Raw genomic sequence first — 17,309 nt, forward strand, 5'->3', positions numbered from 1 at the left:
GGGGGGGTCAAGTGGGAATGGGGTCCAGAACAAGCCTCTCACAAGCGCCTTGCCTAGCTTACCCTGTCAGAAACAAGGAGTTCTTCCTGGAGACGGGGTTCTCTAATACGTGCTTGACGGCGGTATTATACCAAAAGCATGACAAGGTCAATAAAGTAATCTCCTATGCGAGCAAAACTTTATCCTCGGTGGAGGAAAAATTCAACGAGTGTGAGAAGACACTCCTGGCAACGGTGTGGGCATTGAAGAATTACCGCCCGTTTATCCAGGGGGAACACATCATAGTGGAGACTCCACACCAGCCTCTACAATATCTCCAAAGTGATAGAATCCGGGCCGGAAATGTGAGTAATTCCCGAATTACTTCCTGGATTCTGTCAATGCAAGGCTTTCCGGTGGAGGTCAGATATGGCCAAAACAAGAAGAGTCCCCTCGCGCAAGGTCTGGATGACTTGCATGATTGTGCCAGAGAAAACTGTCTCGAGGACGAAAGTCTAAAAATCAAGGACAACACGGAGGCATACCTTAATTCCCCACACAAAGTCTTTGAAGAGGACAAGTGTGAGGGAATGCCCACTGTCTATGTGGATGGATGCTCTTACCATGTTGACAACAACGGGGAGAAAGAACTGGTGGCCGGCGTAGGGAATGCATGGGTGAATGAGTCCCCAGAACCCTCCGCTGGATACAAAATTGGTCCCCGAAGTAGTCAGGTGGCAGAATTGATACCTGTGCATCAGGCCATCCTCACTGCTGTCCAGCATCAACTCCACGAACTGGTCATAATCACAGATTCGGATTATGTACGGAACGGGTTCGTGGAGCACCTGGTTAATTGGAAAACCAGAGGCATGTTATGTGCTAACAACAAGCCCTTGAAACATGGGAAGTTGATCCAAAACATTGATGATCTGGTCACATCGAATGGGATGACCATCTACTGGAAAAAGATCAAGGGTCATTCCAAAGTAGAGGGACCAGACAAAACTGGAAATGACTTAGCTGATCAGCTGGCCAAAACCAGGGCCATCCAAGGGGATCTAATTGAGATTGAGTCCCTGTTGGGGGAAATCCAGGTCACTGCTATCACTAGGTCCCAGACAAATGCTCACAATGACCTTTCAATTGCACAATGGAGTAAGGAGACCCCTGATGCTGATTTGATTACCGCTCAGAAGGGGGATCCAATAATTGGTAAATTTTACCACACATTGAGGACCCTGAGAACTTTCCCCTGACGGATACCGATTACATTGGGAAAGAGGACCTAAGAGTGTTGATGAAATGTCCAAAAATGTTCCGAATCCAAGACGGTTTGCTGGTAAGGAAATCCAAAGCTGGCCACGATCAGTGGGTGGTTCCTACCTCATTCCGAAGCCTGATGGTAAGTCACGCCCATGATGCGGCCACCGCCGGTCATAGGGGGTTTCACACAACACTGGAAAAATTAAGAGAGGTTGCATACTGGCCACACATGGGGCAGGACCCCAACCAATATTTGAAGGGTTGTCTTGTGTGTGCACAATTTCAGCCAACATCCCTCACACTCCGGGCGCCTCTCCAAAAGAGGGGAATGACACTCCCATGGTCAGATTTACAAATCGACTTTGTAGGCCCCTTGATTCGCTCCGCTAGGGGGAATAAGTACATGTTCACTGTGACATGCTTGTTTACCAAGTGGGTGGAATGTCTCCCAGCCCCAAACTGCAAGGCAGAAACGGCAGCTGCCTTGATGATTAACCACATCTTTTCCCGTTTTGGTCTACCTCAAAGGATTGAGTCAGACAGGGGTAGCCACTTCACCAGTGAAGTAATGACAAAGATGTGGGAGATACTGGGGGTTAAAAGGAAGCAACACATTGCTTACAGGCCAGCTTCTTCTGGAGCAGTGGAGAGATACAACCGAACCATTGTGAGCATATTAAAGAAGTTTGTGGCAGATTCTGGGCCACGTTGGGATATCCGATTACCTCTGGTCCTAATGGCCATCAGATCTACCCCTTCATCTGCAACCAAAATGTCACCAATTGAGTTGATGACTGGACGCAAGATGGTGCTTCCTCAGCATTTGCTCTACAGAACCCAAGAGCAAACGTTGATAAATGCCTCCACAACTCATGAGTATGTGGAGAATTTAAGGAAACACCTTCAGCATGCTTTTTTGCCTATGCTCAGCGGAATCTAGAAAGATCAGCCGAGAGTATGAAGACCCACTATGACCTGAAAACTTCCAGGAAGGAATATCAGGTGGGGGACCGGGTCTATCTATACAATTTCCAAAGAAACCAGGCGAAACAGCGAAAATTTTTGCCTACATGGAAGGGACCGTTTGAAATTATAGACAAAATCTCCCCTTTGGCCTACAAGATCCGCATCCCCAAAGGCGGTTTGGCAGAGGGGGAAGACAAGTGGGTCCACATTAACCAGTTGAAGTGTTGCCATCCCAGGCACACTCTGCAACAACTGGAGGAATCCTCTGGAATCCTAGAGGGTACTGTCTCAGATTAATTCAGTTCTAACTTAAAATATCCAACATATCGCCTATCAAATTCTGAGTTTCTCAATGTGGGTGTTTTGGTTTTTGAATGCAAAAAGAAATGTGCATGTGCATATGTTTTGACTATAAATTTATATGCCACCCCACTATATCAATGGTGGGGGAAAAATGTCTATGAATAGGTATTGCCGCTCTTCCTTTGTCGTCCTAGGAGAAAGAAAACCTTGAGACTGGCCAGGGAGGACGATCCGGAGACCGGGAGCAGAGACCCGAGGGGCCCGGGGTACCGCCCAATCTTCCCATCAGGACCGGCGAGGAGAACCGATCGATCCGACCGGATGGAGGAAAAGATGCTGAACTGTGCCATTTGCAGAATTGGAAGAAGATTATGCGGACATACCAGTGCGTGGGTCATCACCCTTGTGCACCCGACTCCCCATCGACTCAAATTCAAAGTGCAGTCGCGTGGGGGGGCTTTGTTGGGTGTCCTGACCCACGTTGGAGCTATCATGCTGCAACATTTGGCGCTGTGGTCTTAGAAAATCCAAGATGGCCAAAAAGCCCACAAGTGCGCCAGAATCCAGGAGAACCACGCAGTTTGCGCACACTAAAATGGTTGCCTAACTTGCCACCCACCAGTGCGAGCAGGATGGACCGGGGTGCCATGAGTGAAATGTATGCCAAAGGAAAAACCGCACTTTAAAATCACCTTTTGTTTCCCTGAATGCCAGCTCAAAATGCCTATTTTCAAACATTGCAACACATCCAAAAATCTCACTGAACACCAGCGGACATCTGGCAGAATGAAGTATGTGTGCATACTAAATCTGGGAAGTTGAAGAGCCCTAAAACAATGTTCAGAACAAGACTGGCTGAGCTCTGCAGGTCTGCAGCAGCCTAACTGAAACTGGATTTAAAACTACCAAAAATCGAAAATGTTTAAATTAACTGAGTGACCTACTTTTGAGTGTCACATAGTTGTAACTGTTAAAATGTCATAGTTTTGAACTTAGAATCAGCATTCTAGCTGCATATGTAAAAATTGTCTTGACTTAAACTGGGGAACAAAAAGTGACATTTTATCTGAAACCTGGCTTAATGAAACTGAATTCTGCCTGACATCTACCCCCACAGGAGTTAAAACCTGCTCAGCCACTCTTCCCCTTGCCAAAAGGAGTTGTCACCTCTCTGATTAGATTAGGGGTGGAGCAGCTACAGGGAGTTGAACAAAGGCCTGTCCTGGGCCCAGGCAGATGGTTTATTAGGGTGGCCGTAAAATAGCTTCCTCTTGGCAGAAGCTGGGAGGGGCAGGGTCTCGGAGCTTGGCAGAAACTGGATAAACTGGTTTCTACACCATGTGACATGAAAAGACACACCCCTGTTGGCCAGAATATGATTCTAAGAAAGATGTATAACTCACAGTGCGGACTTGTCAAAATTATTTAAATGATACCATAATTCTTGTGGATTTTCTGTGCACGTTTTAAGACGCGTTGGGAATTTGTGTGATGTTCTGGGGCAAAACCCCGCTATTTATGAATACTACAGACTCTGTGTTTAAGCTAGAGACATGGGAATTTACTGGAGTATGTATGGACAGGCCGTGTATATGTGTATAATTTTTAATGAAGAACCAAGGTTGCATAACCCACTAAAATCGAAAATGTTGCCGTTTCTGAATGCAAGCCCTCAGGAAGAGCAGATTTGGGACAGAGACTACCTCATGTGATAGGTAATATGTACATGCAATGACAAACCACTATGTATTTGAGAAATGTGTATTTTGATCAAATATACATTTGTGGGCAAACTGACCAGGGGAGGATCCTCTGACCCATAAAACCTACAGCATCACTCTGACTCACAGTTCCTTCCCCAATCATGGGAGAGGGGAGAATTGGGCCAATGACAAGTTGAAAGAGGGGCTGGCTAGTGATGCTGCACACACACACCCACTTTCAAAAGACATAAAAAGAGCCACTGGAAGCTAGAGAGGACATTCAATTCCATTTGCTGCGGAGCATGCTGCCGGACCATACCACATCCAGAAGATACCAGACTCAGCACTTAGACTTTAAAACTCCAAAGAACTTGATTCAGAACTCAAAGCAAGGGCCTTAACCCACAAACTGAGAACTCTTCTCAGTAGGCCTCAGCATCCAGCAAACCTAACAGCGGTAGCAGCATCCAGGAGCCGTGCAGATCAGCGCTGGATCCAGAGAAAGCTGTGCAGAAAGATCCAGAAGCAGTGCTGTATCCAGAGAAAGCAGAGCAGTATCCAGAACCAGAGGCCAGAGATCCAGAGTGACCCACACCACTGTTAGCAGAACCAGAGAGCTGACCCAGATCACTGTGCCGAGATCAGAACCGGAGTCCAGTCCAAAACCTGACCAGATCCGTGGCGAGGCCTATTTCTAAATATATTGTGAGTACCTAGCAGAACCAATCTCTTAGTTAAAATAATATAATTCAATCTATTTTAATCTAACCAGAACTGCCTCCTAACTGTCACCTGTTATTTGCAAAGCTGTCACCTGTCATTTTCTAGCTGCAAGCTGTAACCTGTCGCTTTGAACTTTTAAAATTTCAAATCCGAAAAACTACCTTTATTTAATCGTCCATATCTCTGGAACCGTTTGGGCTAGGAACGTGGCTTAACTTTCCTCTGAAAGCTTAGAATCTCATCTTTTCAACGAGCCTATAACCGACTTCCTACTCCTTATACTTTCTCCGTAATCACGATTCTCGCACCCGCAAATTTTGCCGCGATTTGTGATTTGGCCCGATTTCTCTACTTGTAAAAAGATAGCTGCTTTTGCCTGAACTACTAAATTTCGTTTGCCTCTTAAGAACCATCCCTGAATCATTGCTAGAGTGAGCCTGGACTAATATTAACTAGATTTCACTCACCCTGAACCTCCTGAAGGGAATTAAAAGTATTTTCAGCATATTCTCGCTGCATTGTCACCATAGTCAAAGCATTTTGCCTGTGTTTCAACTTCTATCCGTAGTCTAAGCTTGCTGGGGTGAACTGAATTACATTTGATTGCATGTCTGAGAACTGTGTGCTACTCTTCATTTCCTTACATTGTATAAGGGGGGGGGAGTGGATTGCCAGAGAAAAGTGATTACATTGTTTTGTTTAAATCATATTGAGTATTTTCTGTACTGCCTTTCATTCAACATTGCATCCATCTGAACTTATATAAAGCATTCTCTACCACCTTATTCTTCTGTTCCTATTCACAAGTGTGCTAGTGCCAGACTATCCATTATTGATTACTGCTCAGATTAAGTGTGATATTCAATTATTAATTCATTATAAAGTGTGATATATATATATATTGTTTAAATTATCAAATAAACCGTTTAAACTTGCAAAACAGAACTACTTCTTGGCTCAGTGGGGTCAGGGGGATTCCAAGAGAGGGGTGTTATATAGGGGTAGTCATCCAGAACTCATGAACTGGACGTAAAGATATATCAATAAGGGTTTCCATTCAGTATCCCAGACTAGGCATTGACTTAGCTGTAGTGTTGAATTGAATCCTCTTACAACATCCTTACATTAGCTCATTGTCCAATTAAATTTAATTGGACTAAACCCTTCAAAAATGAGATACGTTCTAACATGCATTCCTCACTCTGTCTCGGTGCTCGGTTCAACTTATAATTGTGCAGCTGGACTTTTCAGATAAGAGTTTCGACCAGGCCTGTCTGGTTTCTGCTTCTTAATCAAGTTTCTGAAGGCTTATGTCCCTGAACGTCTCAACTTTTAAAATGAGCTCATTATTACAGACTTTGAGCACTACTCAGTTCTTCATCTTTTAGTTACAATTTAAGTACATGCATTTTTGTTAAAGGCATTTAACCCAGGCGATTTTCTGTCTGCATATAGAATATCTCATTGTCCATTCTGTGCTTTGCCACCATACTACAACATGGTAATGCCATTTTTGACTTTATAAACACAATGCCTTTGAATGCTAGTATGTTGCAACATTATAAAAAACCCATTTTCGCATAATTCAACACCACATAAGTCCCTTTGACTTTCTCAGGTTAGGTTTAACTGAGGGGGGTGGGGGCTCCACTTCCTTCAGCTGTTGATTCAACATATATATATATAGGTTGGGACCTCCATTACACCGGGCAGCTGGATGTCCGGGCCAACCGCTGGCTTCCTTTCCGCATGGGCCAGATTACAATGATGAAAACACATAATGGGTCTTAAGCACCACCCCCTTCTCATCTGTGAACCCGCCAACGTTTTGAAATGGCGGCCCACTGAAAAATAAAGCAATTTCTTTTTACTTTGTGTCTGATTTGGTTTTAGCTTTTCTATTTCCGGTGGGATGTGCATGCCGATACCCAGATGCTTTGCTTGGGCCCACCTCTCTCTCCGGTGAGCGGCCAGTACGGGCTTCCAACGCTAGGCATGTGGTAGGGTAGCCATGTGGAAAGAGAGAAAGAACACTGGCGAGCATTGTGACCAAGAGATGTGGAGCAATGGTCATTGGTACTCAACATATTCTCCCAGGCCCAGGTAGATGGGGCACAGGCTGTGGCAATCCCAACTCCCACATCTTTGACTGGACTGGCTCTGGATGACCTGTGGAAGGCCTTCTGCCCCAGGTTGGGAGGGGTCCCCATACCCTACAGACAAGGTCAGGATCCTCACCCTGTCACAATATTCAGCAAGACGAAAGGCGTTCAGCTTTACACCAAGACCCGCTGCAATGCCTCTGCCATGGCACTGCCGTTTGGCTCCATTTTATATATATTTTTTGTCCGTGCCTAGCAATGTAAAGAGGTTTGTTGCTGGGAAAACTTTGATTGACCAAGACAAAGAAACTTCACATACTGACCAGTCTTGGGTCTGGGCTGAGCCATCTTACAATGGAACTTCTAGGACACGGATGTGGAAAGTGAAAAAAAAAATCACACTTCCTTGTGACTTTTACCAGAAGCTTCAAAGGAAATCTCAGTGACAACCCTGGGTTGAGGGGGTAGCCTTGCAAAGGCATGCACACATATGGGGAACAATACTGACATTTGCCTCCAAGGACTATTTATTAATAAAAATGTTAAAGACTTTTGTCTCTGCAGCAGGACTTTGCAAAAAATGTGAAAAGTTAACAGTTTAAATGTGATTTTATGGGCTTTAATTTAAGATGTCATAGACTTCACTGAGACATGGGGAATAGAAATGGCAGAGAATTGGGTATTATATGGGAAGTATCCATGATGCCATTACGAATTTTAATACTTAAATGCCTGATGATAATCCAGACACGCGTGCAAAGTTAAAGAATCTTAGGCCGAATATTTCATGCTCAAAATGACTAAAAAGTATTAAAAGGGCGAAACAATTTCTTACAGATTGCAGAGTTGGACTGGTATGTTCTGCATTAAATATGTAACCTGCTTATGTGATTTGTTAAGATACTTCAACTGTATAAATGTACCATTTGTGGCCAAATTGGATTTTAATTAAAGCAACTGTGGGAGGTTTTGAACATTGTAAAACTCACATCATAAATCTGACACCCTGCCCTTGAAATCCAACCAGCTAACAGCGAGACGGGGATTATCAACCCTGACCAATCCAGTGGTTTAGAGGTGTGCTTAGTTAAGCCTGCCCTACCATATACTTCTATGATGTCACTATGCATTATAGATAAGAGTCCCTGACAGAACCCTAGAGAGACACTCTCTCCTGTATTTCCTGCGGTTGCATTCCTGATCTGCTCCATTCATCTTGCTGATTCCAGATTTCACTACAAGCCTAAAGCATTGCTGACTCTACTCCAGCAAGGCCAATGCATTGCTGACCCTGTCCCAGCAAGGCCACTGATCCAGAAAAAAAACACTAAAATCCCATTAAAAAAAAGGGAAAAGCTGTGGTACCTTTTGCATCCTGAAATCAGACCAGCTTGCTGCCCACTACCTGCATGCCCGCTGCAGCCCTGCCATCCAGCTGTCCTTCCCATCCGGTGACCAGAATTGCCCAGCTGTTTGCTGTAAGGTGCGCCCGCCGTGTAGCACCCAGACCCAGTTGGCCGTTCCATAATTCCAAACCTAAGCGTGGAATGCGAGTATCTCCCCATCACACAAAAACACATAGTCTCCCCATCTTGACCCTTTTGTCTGCATTACACACTCTAAGCAATCCTATTTATACCCTGGTAACTTGTTAAAACTGTTAGAAATCAAGGACAGGATGCACAGAGAATTCTAAGTGCTAGCACCATCTATCTCTTCATTTCTGTCTGGTGTAAATCCTAAACCCTTAGTTATATTTTGCATAATCAAACTAATTTCCAGTTAAAGTTGAGCACTGGGGTGATAAGGTTGACCTCACAAATCAACATTGGAGCTTACTGTATTCCTCTTTTATAATATAGTCTAGATAATGTAGTTTAAGTAACATTTGCCTTTCTTTCAAAACCAAAGTTTTCATTTTAACTGCTCCATTTTTCCTAAAACTGAACCCCAGTCCACCCCGAAAATCTCATCCAAATCTTCCACTACCACCATTCTTTCACTTTGATATTGTCCCTGTGATATACATCTGGCCCCCAGACCAAAAACTGCATTGCAATTTTCAATATTTCACCCGTTTTTATTAAAAAAACGTTTGGGTCATTTTAAACAGCAATTGAGAAAATTGCAACTTTACAATGTGTCATTCGGCTGCAGCATGTTCTAACTTTCCACTCATTTTCGAATTGTATGCTTCTTGTTGATCCATTGCATTGTAATTGCTATTGTTTCCGCATTCCTGTTGGGAGAAATCATATTTGCCTCACAGACATTATTTATTTGTCCATTTCAGAATATCATTTCATGCCTTTGCAAAGGGTTCAAATTGCCTCTCATTCTGTGAGGGAAGGTCGGATTTTGATTTGGTTTTCTGCTCCTTATTCCTGACTACCTGCTGCTTCTTTCTATCCACTGAGAATCTGATTAATAGGGGGTGAGGGAACGTTGCAGGGGGGAACCTTACCTTGGGTGCCATCTATCCTAATTCAAAAAGTGCTCCTATTCACTTGTGCTTTGTATATGTTCTAGGAGAAGGGTAACCAAGTGCATTGCTTCCATTTTCATTGCAATTATCACCCCATTGGTGATTGCTGCCCCATATTAAAATTGTATGACTTCCTTTGAATCTTAAAGTCAATAAAATATTACATTAATATTCACCAACCAGCCTGGTTCATGGTCCATTGTGACCCGGGGTATTTTAAAAAAGGGGTGTGAGACGAGTTGTGTATCATCCCAAATTGAATCTGCATAAAATAAAGAGAAAGGCATCTCAGTTGTGCGCTACATCCTAGGCTGAGACCAAGGTGTGTGTTGCCCGATTGAAATCCTTAACAGGTGGTAAACCCCTGAGCTGCCTTTTTAAAAGGGCCAGTTTGCTTGCAGCACTAGCTTGTTGAATTTTCACAACTCCAAATAATAGGTGAACGACAAGTAAATTACGGGACCCATTTCTTGTGAAATATGCACTTAATTTCAGACCTCTAATTGGGCCTCGAGCATGGCACTTGATGCCAATCGATTCTGATAAGGTTCTCTGCTTCAGTTATAGTAACGAAACCTGACGTTTCAGATATACTGCCAGAATTTAGGGAAGCAGCTTGCCTTTTTGTTGTTTTTGCTTTTTTGATTATCATGTGTACTCCTTCATCGGCTGTGAGGTTCAATAAAGAAAGAACAGACAAGACACTTGACAGTATTTTACAAAAAAACGTGCACTGCTGCAATCCTATTTAGAAAGGGCATAAGCTGTCGGGTGTAAAACTGTATTGCTGCGATACATATCTGCGCCAGGGACATTTTCGCCTTGGGGAGAAACTGAATGGTAGTTGTCTAGCTTTCCTTGGTACAGAGGCAGCTTGATGTTGTTAAGTCAACCTATTAGGACGGATCTGTGACAAGTAGCATAGTATATGGCATGTCAGTCAATGAAATTTTGTTGACATTATATACGAAGTCTGAAGCGTTAGTGCATACAGTAGGTGGGAATGTAATTGATCAGAAACCCTAAAATCAAAGAGGCAACTCCACTAAAAGGCAACAAATATTTCCATACATTCTTCGTTTTACTATTGTTAGTAGTCTGGCTGATTTAGGCTTTACCTAGCCTTGCAAAAACCCATTAGGTTTTCAAAGAATTGGATAGTAACTCAATTTCTAAATGTAGTCATCGTTTTGAGTATGTGAAGGGTAAATCTGAGTTGTGTAACTATATTTTGGGTCATTGCTACAGCACAATGAATTTACCAGAGGGCATGTGAGAATCAAAAAAAGGTCAAATACAAACGGGTAACTCTACACAGGAATACACATGCAAAGCACAGAGATGCCCAGTCGTTAGATGGAACATTGTAATGGGACACAGTACAGACAGCACATGAATAAATAATGATAGTACTGATCATGTAAGAAAACAGTCATGATGTATATGCCCCATCATGCGAGATTCTTCCCATGAAGGAAGGCACACCTATGACAGCTCCCCCCCCCCCCGCCCAACAATGCAGGTAGTTGCTTCTGTGCGCACACACGTGATGAGTTTAACCAAACATTGACAGTATTTGCATCTTTAACATCCCAATTGCAATGGCTTTGCCTCAAAATGGCGGTTTTTGGCCCTGAAACTAGAACACTTGTTAGTTATCCTATCACCCAATACTGCAGTGTTACATTATGAAACATTAGAGCCCCACCCTACACGCACACCAGAAACACTTCACCCCACCTACCCCTCGCACAACAAGCAACACTCACTTTCTGTGTCTGGTTTTCTCAGCTCAGCTACACTTCTACTCATCCAGGATAGCAGCAGTAAGGGAAGTTGACCGACACTTCCCCCCCACAAAGTCCTGTCTCTTGCTAAGGCCATGTAATCCCTCTGGTCATTGGCAATTAACAAAACCTGTGTTTGTATGGGCTGTCTACACTGTAAAGGATTTAACACTGCGAGTTGCTTTGGAAAATCTGAGAAAGAATGCTACAATTATTAAGCACATTCCCAAGATTAAGGCTAATGCAGAAAATCTCTCTCGACCCAAAAAACTATGCCCAAGACAATGCACGAAAACCAACAAAATGTACCCTGCTACTGTAACATGTGCCGATGGTGAGGCACTGGAAGAAGTCAGGGGTGAGGGGGATGTGGGGGCGGTTGTGGTGGCAGCCGTGGGGGGGTGGTGGGAGGGGAGTCGTGGGGGGCGTGTTGACAAGATCTGAAGATATCAGAAGATCTATCACATGTAAACTATCACTTATTGTCAATCTGACAATGGTGTACTCTCTAAATGCTGCTAACTGATTGGTGGGCACCTGGTCAGCAACTAAACTACCATGGAGTCACAGAAAATCAAATCCAAAACGAGTCTCAAGTGTCCCTTTCTCTGTCCCTAGAGTAATGAAGACACTGACCGCATCCAATATGTTTATGGTTGTTTTCCGTTTAAAGAAATGCTACCACGAACTCCCTCTGCCAGAGGCTGACACGTTAAAATAATAGTTCCCATTTTTCTTTTTCAGATTATAGTTGTTGGAACTTCAATTCAAAATGTCTCATTCGCAAAAGCAATAACATCCAAGGGGCGATATGCTTCTGTATAGAGGAATGAGGTGGTCCCTCGACTGAGCCTCGGGGCACCCTCCCTTCCAAGTCCAACCATGACCAATAGCTATGTGGGAATACCCCCCATTTGCAAAACTTATTGATAGACCACAGGAATGGCAACACAGGATAATTCCTGGACCAGATTTATGGTCCTGCGGCAAAGCCAAGGGTCAGACTTTGGGAAGGGACATTATCCCTAACAATACGACTGCTCGCGAGGCATAAAGTGCTATATGATGTATGTATTTGTTAAGTGCCCATTTACAGAGAATTGATTTTAGCCATCAACAGGGCAGGTTTTCTTACAAGATACGTTATAAACATCAGTTGTCAGAATTAGAAGCATTGTTTCTTGCAAAGCTTATACCAGTTGTCACAGGCAGGATATTACAATAGTAATTCATCCCCTGGGTTGGTGGCATGGGGGTAGATATCTGTCTTCGGCTAGGGCCTCCCTCTGGAACAGCCTCCCTGCCACCTTGAAACTTGAGGAGAACCATCTGCGGTTCTGGAAGCACCTTAAGACCTTCCTCTTCGCCTCTTTCTTTGCCCCTCTTCTTCCCTGCTGACCTGTTTATTCTCTCTTGGCGCTGTGCACCTGGCCACCCTCTGTCCTTCTGGCCCAGGTACCTGCTCACCCCGACTCCCTCCTGCACTGCCTGCGGGCCACCCATTGCACTGGGATCTATACCCATACAGTCCCCCACCTTTCTTCTGCACTTATCAGATATTCCCTATCTGACCAATCATGCACTTGCCACTTGCCTGCTGCACAACCACCTTTTCCTTGCCTGTATTTATTTCACTTATGATTTGTTCTTTTCTCTCCTCTGTTTTGCACTCTCCATTTCTCCCACTCCTTCCATGCACTTTCCCCCTTTTCCCTTCTCCATGCACTTGCGCGTTCTTAATGTCACTGGGCCTAGTAAGATCGTTGTTTTCATATTTTTTTGTTCTCACTTGCTGACCTCCCTTTGCTTGGTCGCGCTCTGAAACACTTGAGTACGAGCACGATATAAATAAAATATCATATCATATAATGTTGCGCAAGATGGTATAGGAGGGGCAGGGGAGACTCCCAGTTGTGTGTTTTAAAGCCTGCTCTGGATTGGAGAAGGTTACACAGGCAAGTGAGTCTATGGCAAAGGAGGAGTCCGAGAGGGATTTTTGTAGGTCCTGTGTTTTTGTAACAAGTAACCATCTTGTAGGTGGTTGGGGGTGGGGGGTGGCACCTTTGGTCCTGCATCAGTCATATATTTGGAGTTACCTACACAGCGTTCTTGAAGAGGGTGGCTGCTGCTCTAGCCCTCCCTAGACGTGTTCTTGTCGAGGATGAAGTAGCCAGGCAGAGCAGTTTGGGTCAAGGGGAGGATGTGGTATTGGTGACCTGTGTTTGCGTATTGGGCACATCAGGCTTCCCTTCACAGTAACATCATGAATGGCATGGCCTTGCAGGCCGGCAGCGCATGCATTCACTGGACACCATTGCAGGGGCTAGTGGCCATTTATTTTTAATGAATACCCTTATTGTTAAGATGCCCTGTAGGGGGAAGGGGATTATTTTAGCTTACTCAGGAAACCTCTGCTGAACTGCTTTTGTGGCTGAAGCATTGCTGGCGGGCCCGTGCTCACAGACCTACTACAGTGCCAGGTGCCAACAGGGGTCAGCAGAGAGGTCACCCATGTCTGAATCCACAAGTCGCTGCTGGATACCAAGGCTAAGGATGTTGAAGAGGAAGGATTTGGGAACACGTGTTCTTCTGTGACCAATCAAGGCGACAGGCAGCCCTTGGTCTGATGCGTTCTCCTGGGCCTGGATTAGGCAAATGCATTCTAATGGTGCCCATGGGCTTCTAATGGTGCCTATGGGCCTCTCTTGCTGCCTGTGTGGCTTTTGTTTTAAAAAGCACAGGCTTTGCGGGAGCAAAGTGTTCAGGGTCATGCTTTTTTCTGTGACCAAGCAAGGGTCATCAGTCTGAACTCTGGGGTGGTTTCCTAGGCGTGGATTTGGGCTCCGGATCAATTTCAAGATGGTGCCCTTTGTCCTGTCTCACTGCTTCTGTGGCACCAGGTGATAACAAGGTGCTTCAGGAAGTAAAATCAGCAGCCACTGCTTCCAGTGAACAGACTGCAAGCCAGAGAACACGGAGGTCATGGAGAGCGCACGCACCTTTTCCCAGTGCAATACGACCTTAGGGAAGGACGGGCCGGCAACCGCTCGGGGCTCCATGCCCCCCATGGCGCCATTAGCCCCCTGCCATGCCAGCTCGGGGGAGTCTTTCAAGGGCTCCCCCGAGCTGGCGTGGTGGGAGAAGGTGCGACAGCCCTATTGTTATTAAATGCACCAGCTGCATCGGTGTGCATTTAACAATAGGGTGCCGATGCTTTGGATCAGCAGCCTATGCAGAGGATTACCTCCCCGCTCCGACGCAGGAGCCAGGCGGTTTTCAATGGAATAGGGTGCTCCACGGGGAGGAGGGGCCGTCAATTCTGCCCAGGGTGCTGCTGTCGTGAAGGCCGGCCCTGTACCCCTCCCTCCAAATCCACTTTGCCAGTTCTTCCCAGATGGGCGCTGGTCTACTGTCGCAACTTACAGGTGCCGATGCCAACGGGTAGGCGAGGCCATAAGCAGCAGGTGAGAAATAACTAACAATGCGACTTGTAGGAGATGAAGAGCAGAGTAACAGCAGCTCGAGTTCCCGATCTCCCGGCCTGCTCTGTAAACTCTTTCCCCACTGCATTGCTCTGGTGCTGCTCCACCCACAAGTCCCACAACACGCATCCACACCTTTGTCCGAACAATAACCAGTGCAAAGAGCCGAGCTATCACAAAGCTAATGGCACCAAACACAAACTACATGAGTGGTCTTGAGACGGATCCAGCGCAACGTCGACCTAGTGCATCTTAAAAGGCATGCATCAAAACTCCCTCAATGCACCAGCTACAGCGGCCCACTTCTCGAGTCATGCAGCCCCGTCCTCCTTATTGCATGTCTGGCATCCCTTCTACACCTTTGCACAAAGATTAGATTAAAATCTGTTCTTCAAAATGAAACCAATGCATTGACCAAAAGATATTTCTACAAGCGTGACTATCTGCTATGCTTTCTTCAGCTGCTGCTGCTGGCACAGCGAACTACTTTTGGCAAGTGTTGACAATTTCCCGTCTCTACCAGCTACTTCAACGGCATTTGAAATGAACCCTTCGCCACTGCACTGAGCCGACACCAAAGAGCCAAAATCTCAGCTGTCCCTCCTCCAGAGACTAGCTTCACACTCTTCTATCTAACCTGCACACCCTTGCCTAGGCCTGAGCAGTGCTAGCCGGACGGAGTCCCGTTAAGCCAACAATGCAAGCCAACCAAAAGCCGGAAGTAAACTTCTCATAACACACCCTCCAACTCCCTCCCACTGCAAGACTGGCTCAAAACGGGCGCTGGAAACTCTGGCGCCCCCCGCACCCCTCTCTCGCTCACTGCTCTGAACGGGTCATCCAGCTTTCTGCAGGGTAAAAACACACAGATTCTTCTGCGAGGCTCACTGTTGTGCTATATCCAAAGCTACACAAACACCGAACAAGGGCACGAAGCACAGTTTTCTCCGGTGCCCAGGGCTCAAGTCGAGGGTACACGCAGGTGGACAAAGTCCCCCCCAATTTTTTCAGAGGGCAACTTGATATGCTAATTTCTAGTGACACCACAATCAATTGGTATGTTAATTGAGTCCCCCCCACTTTTTTTTTTAGGACTTGCCCCCTGCCGGTGCCAGTACCTTACCTTGAAGTTGGACTCTCCATCCAGGCTTGCGGTAGTGACAGAGCAAGTGCCATCCTCGTTGCTCGACGACAAGAAAATCAAGTCGCAGGGGAACGTTTCGTTGTCCGTAACTTCCACAATATCCCCAACCTACAGTGAGTAACGAACACAGTTCTGTTAAATAGATCATTTCATAGAAACACGCACACTAATTCTACCCATAGTCTAGCACAAGAGCGAATCCTGCATTCACAATTCGCTCGAGCAGTCACCACCAGGAAACAAACGCAATCCAGTGGGTCCGCGGAAGCACTTCTTTGCACCGACTGCCTTCGCCTTACATCGACATAAAATGGTCTTCATGTTCAGCAATGGCCTTTGCTTACACAGTTTTAAATTGCGCTTCTACATCCATGCGTTAAGTTTGGATTAGGGTGCACAGGTCACGCTCCTACAAAATATAACTACTGGAAACACCTCTACTAAAGAAAAAGTTTTATTATTTCAGCCAATCAGATCACCACATAGTGGCATCTGCTTTTTACAAAGACACGGGGAAAAGGCAATTTTAACACAGCCATTAAGAGAAGAGAAATGTGATTGTATCAACAATATCAGGTTCAAATTAGAATTTGGGAAATAAACAAACAGAATGTACCGAATGTATACTCTACACAACATGAATTAGTGTGCATGCCGCACTAACATCTCAGCTCGATCACCATGACATTAGGCCCCAGGAACCACATACACCAGCTCCTGAGATCACTGGTCGTACTACAGTCAGCAAGCACGAGTACAAGTAAGTGTGTGCAAAAGCAGCAACCATTCACACAAGTTCCTCCTTGCAACCACTGACTACAACCATCTAAACGTCCACTGCACAGCTCTGCACCTCCTAATGACTAGGTAAGTGGACAGCATGAACATGTTATCAACAGTGTTAGGACAGCCATCAACAGCGAACACCTAACACAGTGGGAGGCAGAACCGGCCTAAGGGGGGGCGGGGGGGCGAGCCGGGCAACCGCCCGGGGCGCCACGCCCGCCAGGGCGCCTTTTGCCCCTGCCACACCAGCTCGGGGGAGTCTTTCAAGGGCTCCCCTGAGCTGGCGTTGTGGGACAAGGCGCAGCAGGCAGCCTTTTACTGTAAAAGGTGCCCACGGCGGTGGGTGAATTTAAATGCACCCTTCCGCCGTGGACACTTTTCACAAGAAAAGGCGCCATTAGCCCCCCACCACGCCAGCTCCGGGGAGTCTTTCAAGCGCTCCCCCGAGCTGGCGTGGTGGCAGAAGGTGTGGCAGGCGCCTCATTGTCATTGAATGAACCCGCGATGGTGGGTTCATTCAATGACAATGGGGTGCTAACGGCACCTATTTAACTTCCTTGCCTAAGGGAGGAGGTTAAAAAAA

General features: G+C 45.7%; 1 protein-coding gene across 3 annotated transcripts in view; it reads right to left on the minus strand.

Annotated features, from left to right (window-relative positions):
• The window catches only part of ATP11C (ATPase phospholipid transporting 11C), a 1,508,462-nt gene that overhangs the window by 1,075,171 nt on the left and 415,982 nt on the right, over nt 1–17,309 (minus strand). For all 3 annotated transcript variants that reach the window (XM_069612799.1, XM_069612797.1, XM_069612798.1), the window contains exon 6: nt 15,920–16,048. In XM_069612799.1, the coding sequence (XP_069468900.1) occupies nt 15,920–16,048 (129 nt within the window). The remainder of the gene's footprint in view (nt 1–15,919; nt 16,049–17,309) is intronic.

This window comes from Ambystoma mexicanum, chromosome 5p (assembly GCF_040938575.1).
Source record: "Ambystoma mexicanum isolate Mex_15411 chromosome 5p, UKY_AmexF1_1, whole genome shotgun sequence".
NCBI classification, from domain to species: domain Eukaryota; kingdom Metazoa; phylum Chordata; class Amphibia; order Caudata; family Ambystomatidae; genus Ambystoma; species Ambystoma mexicanum.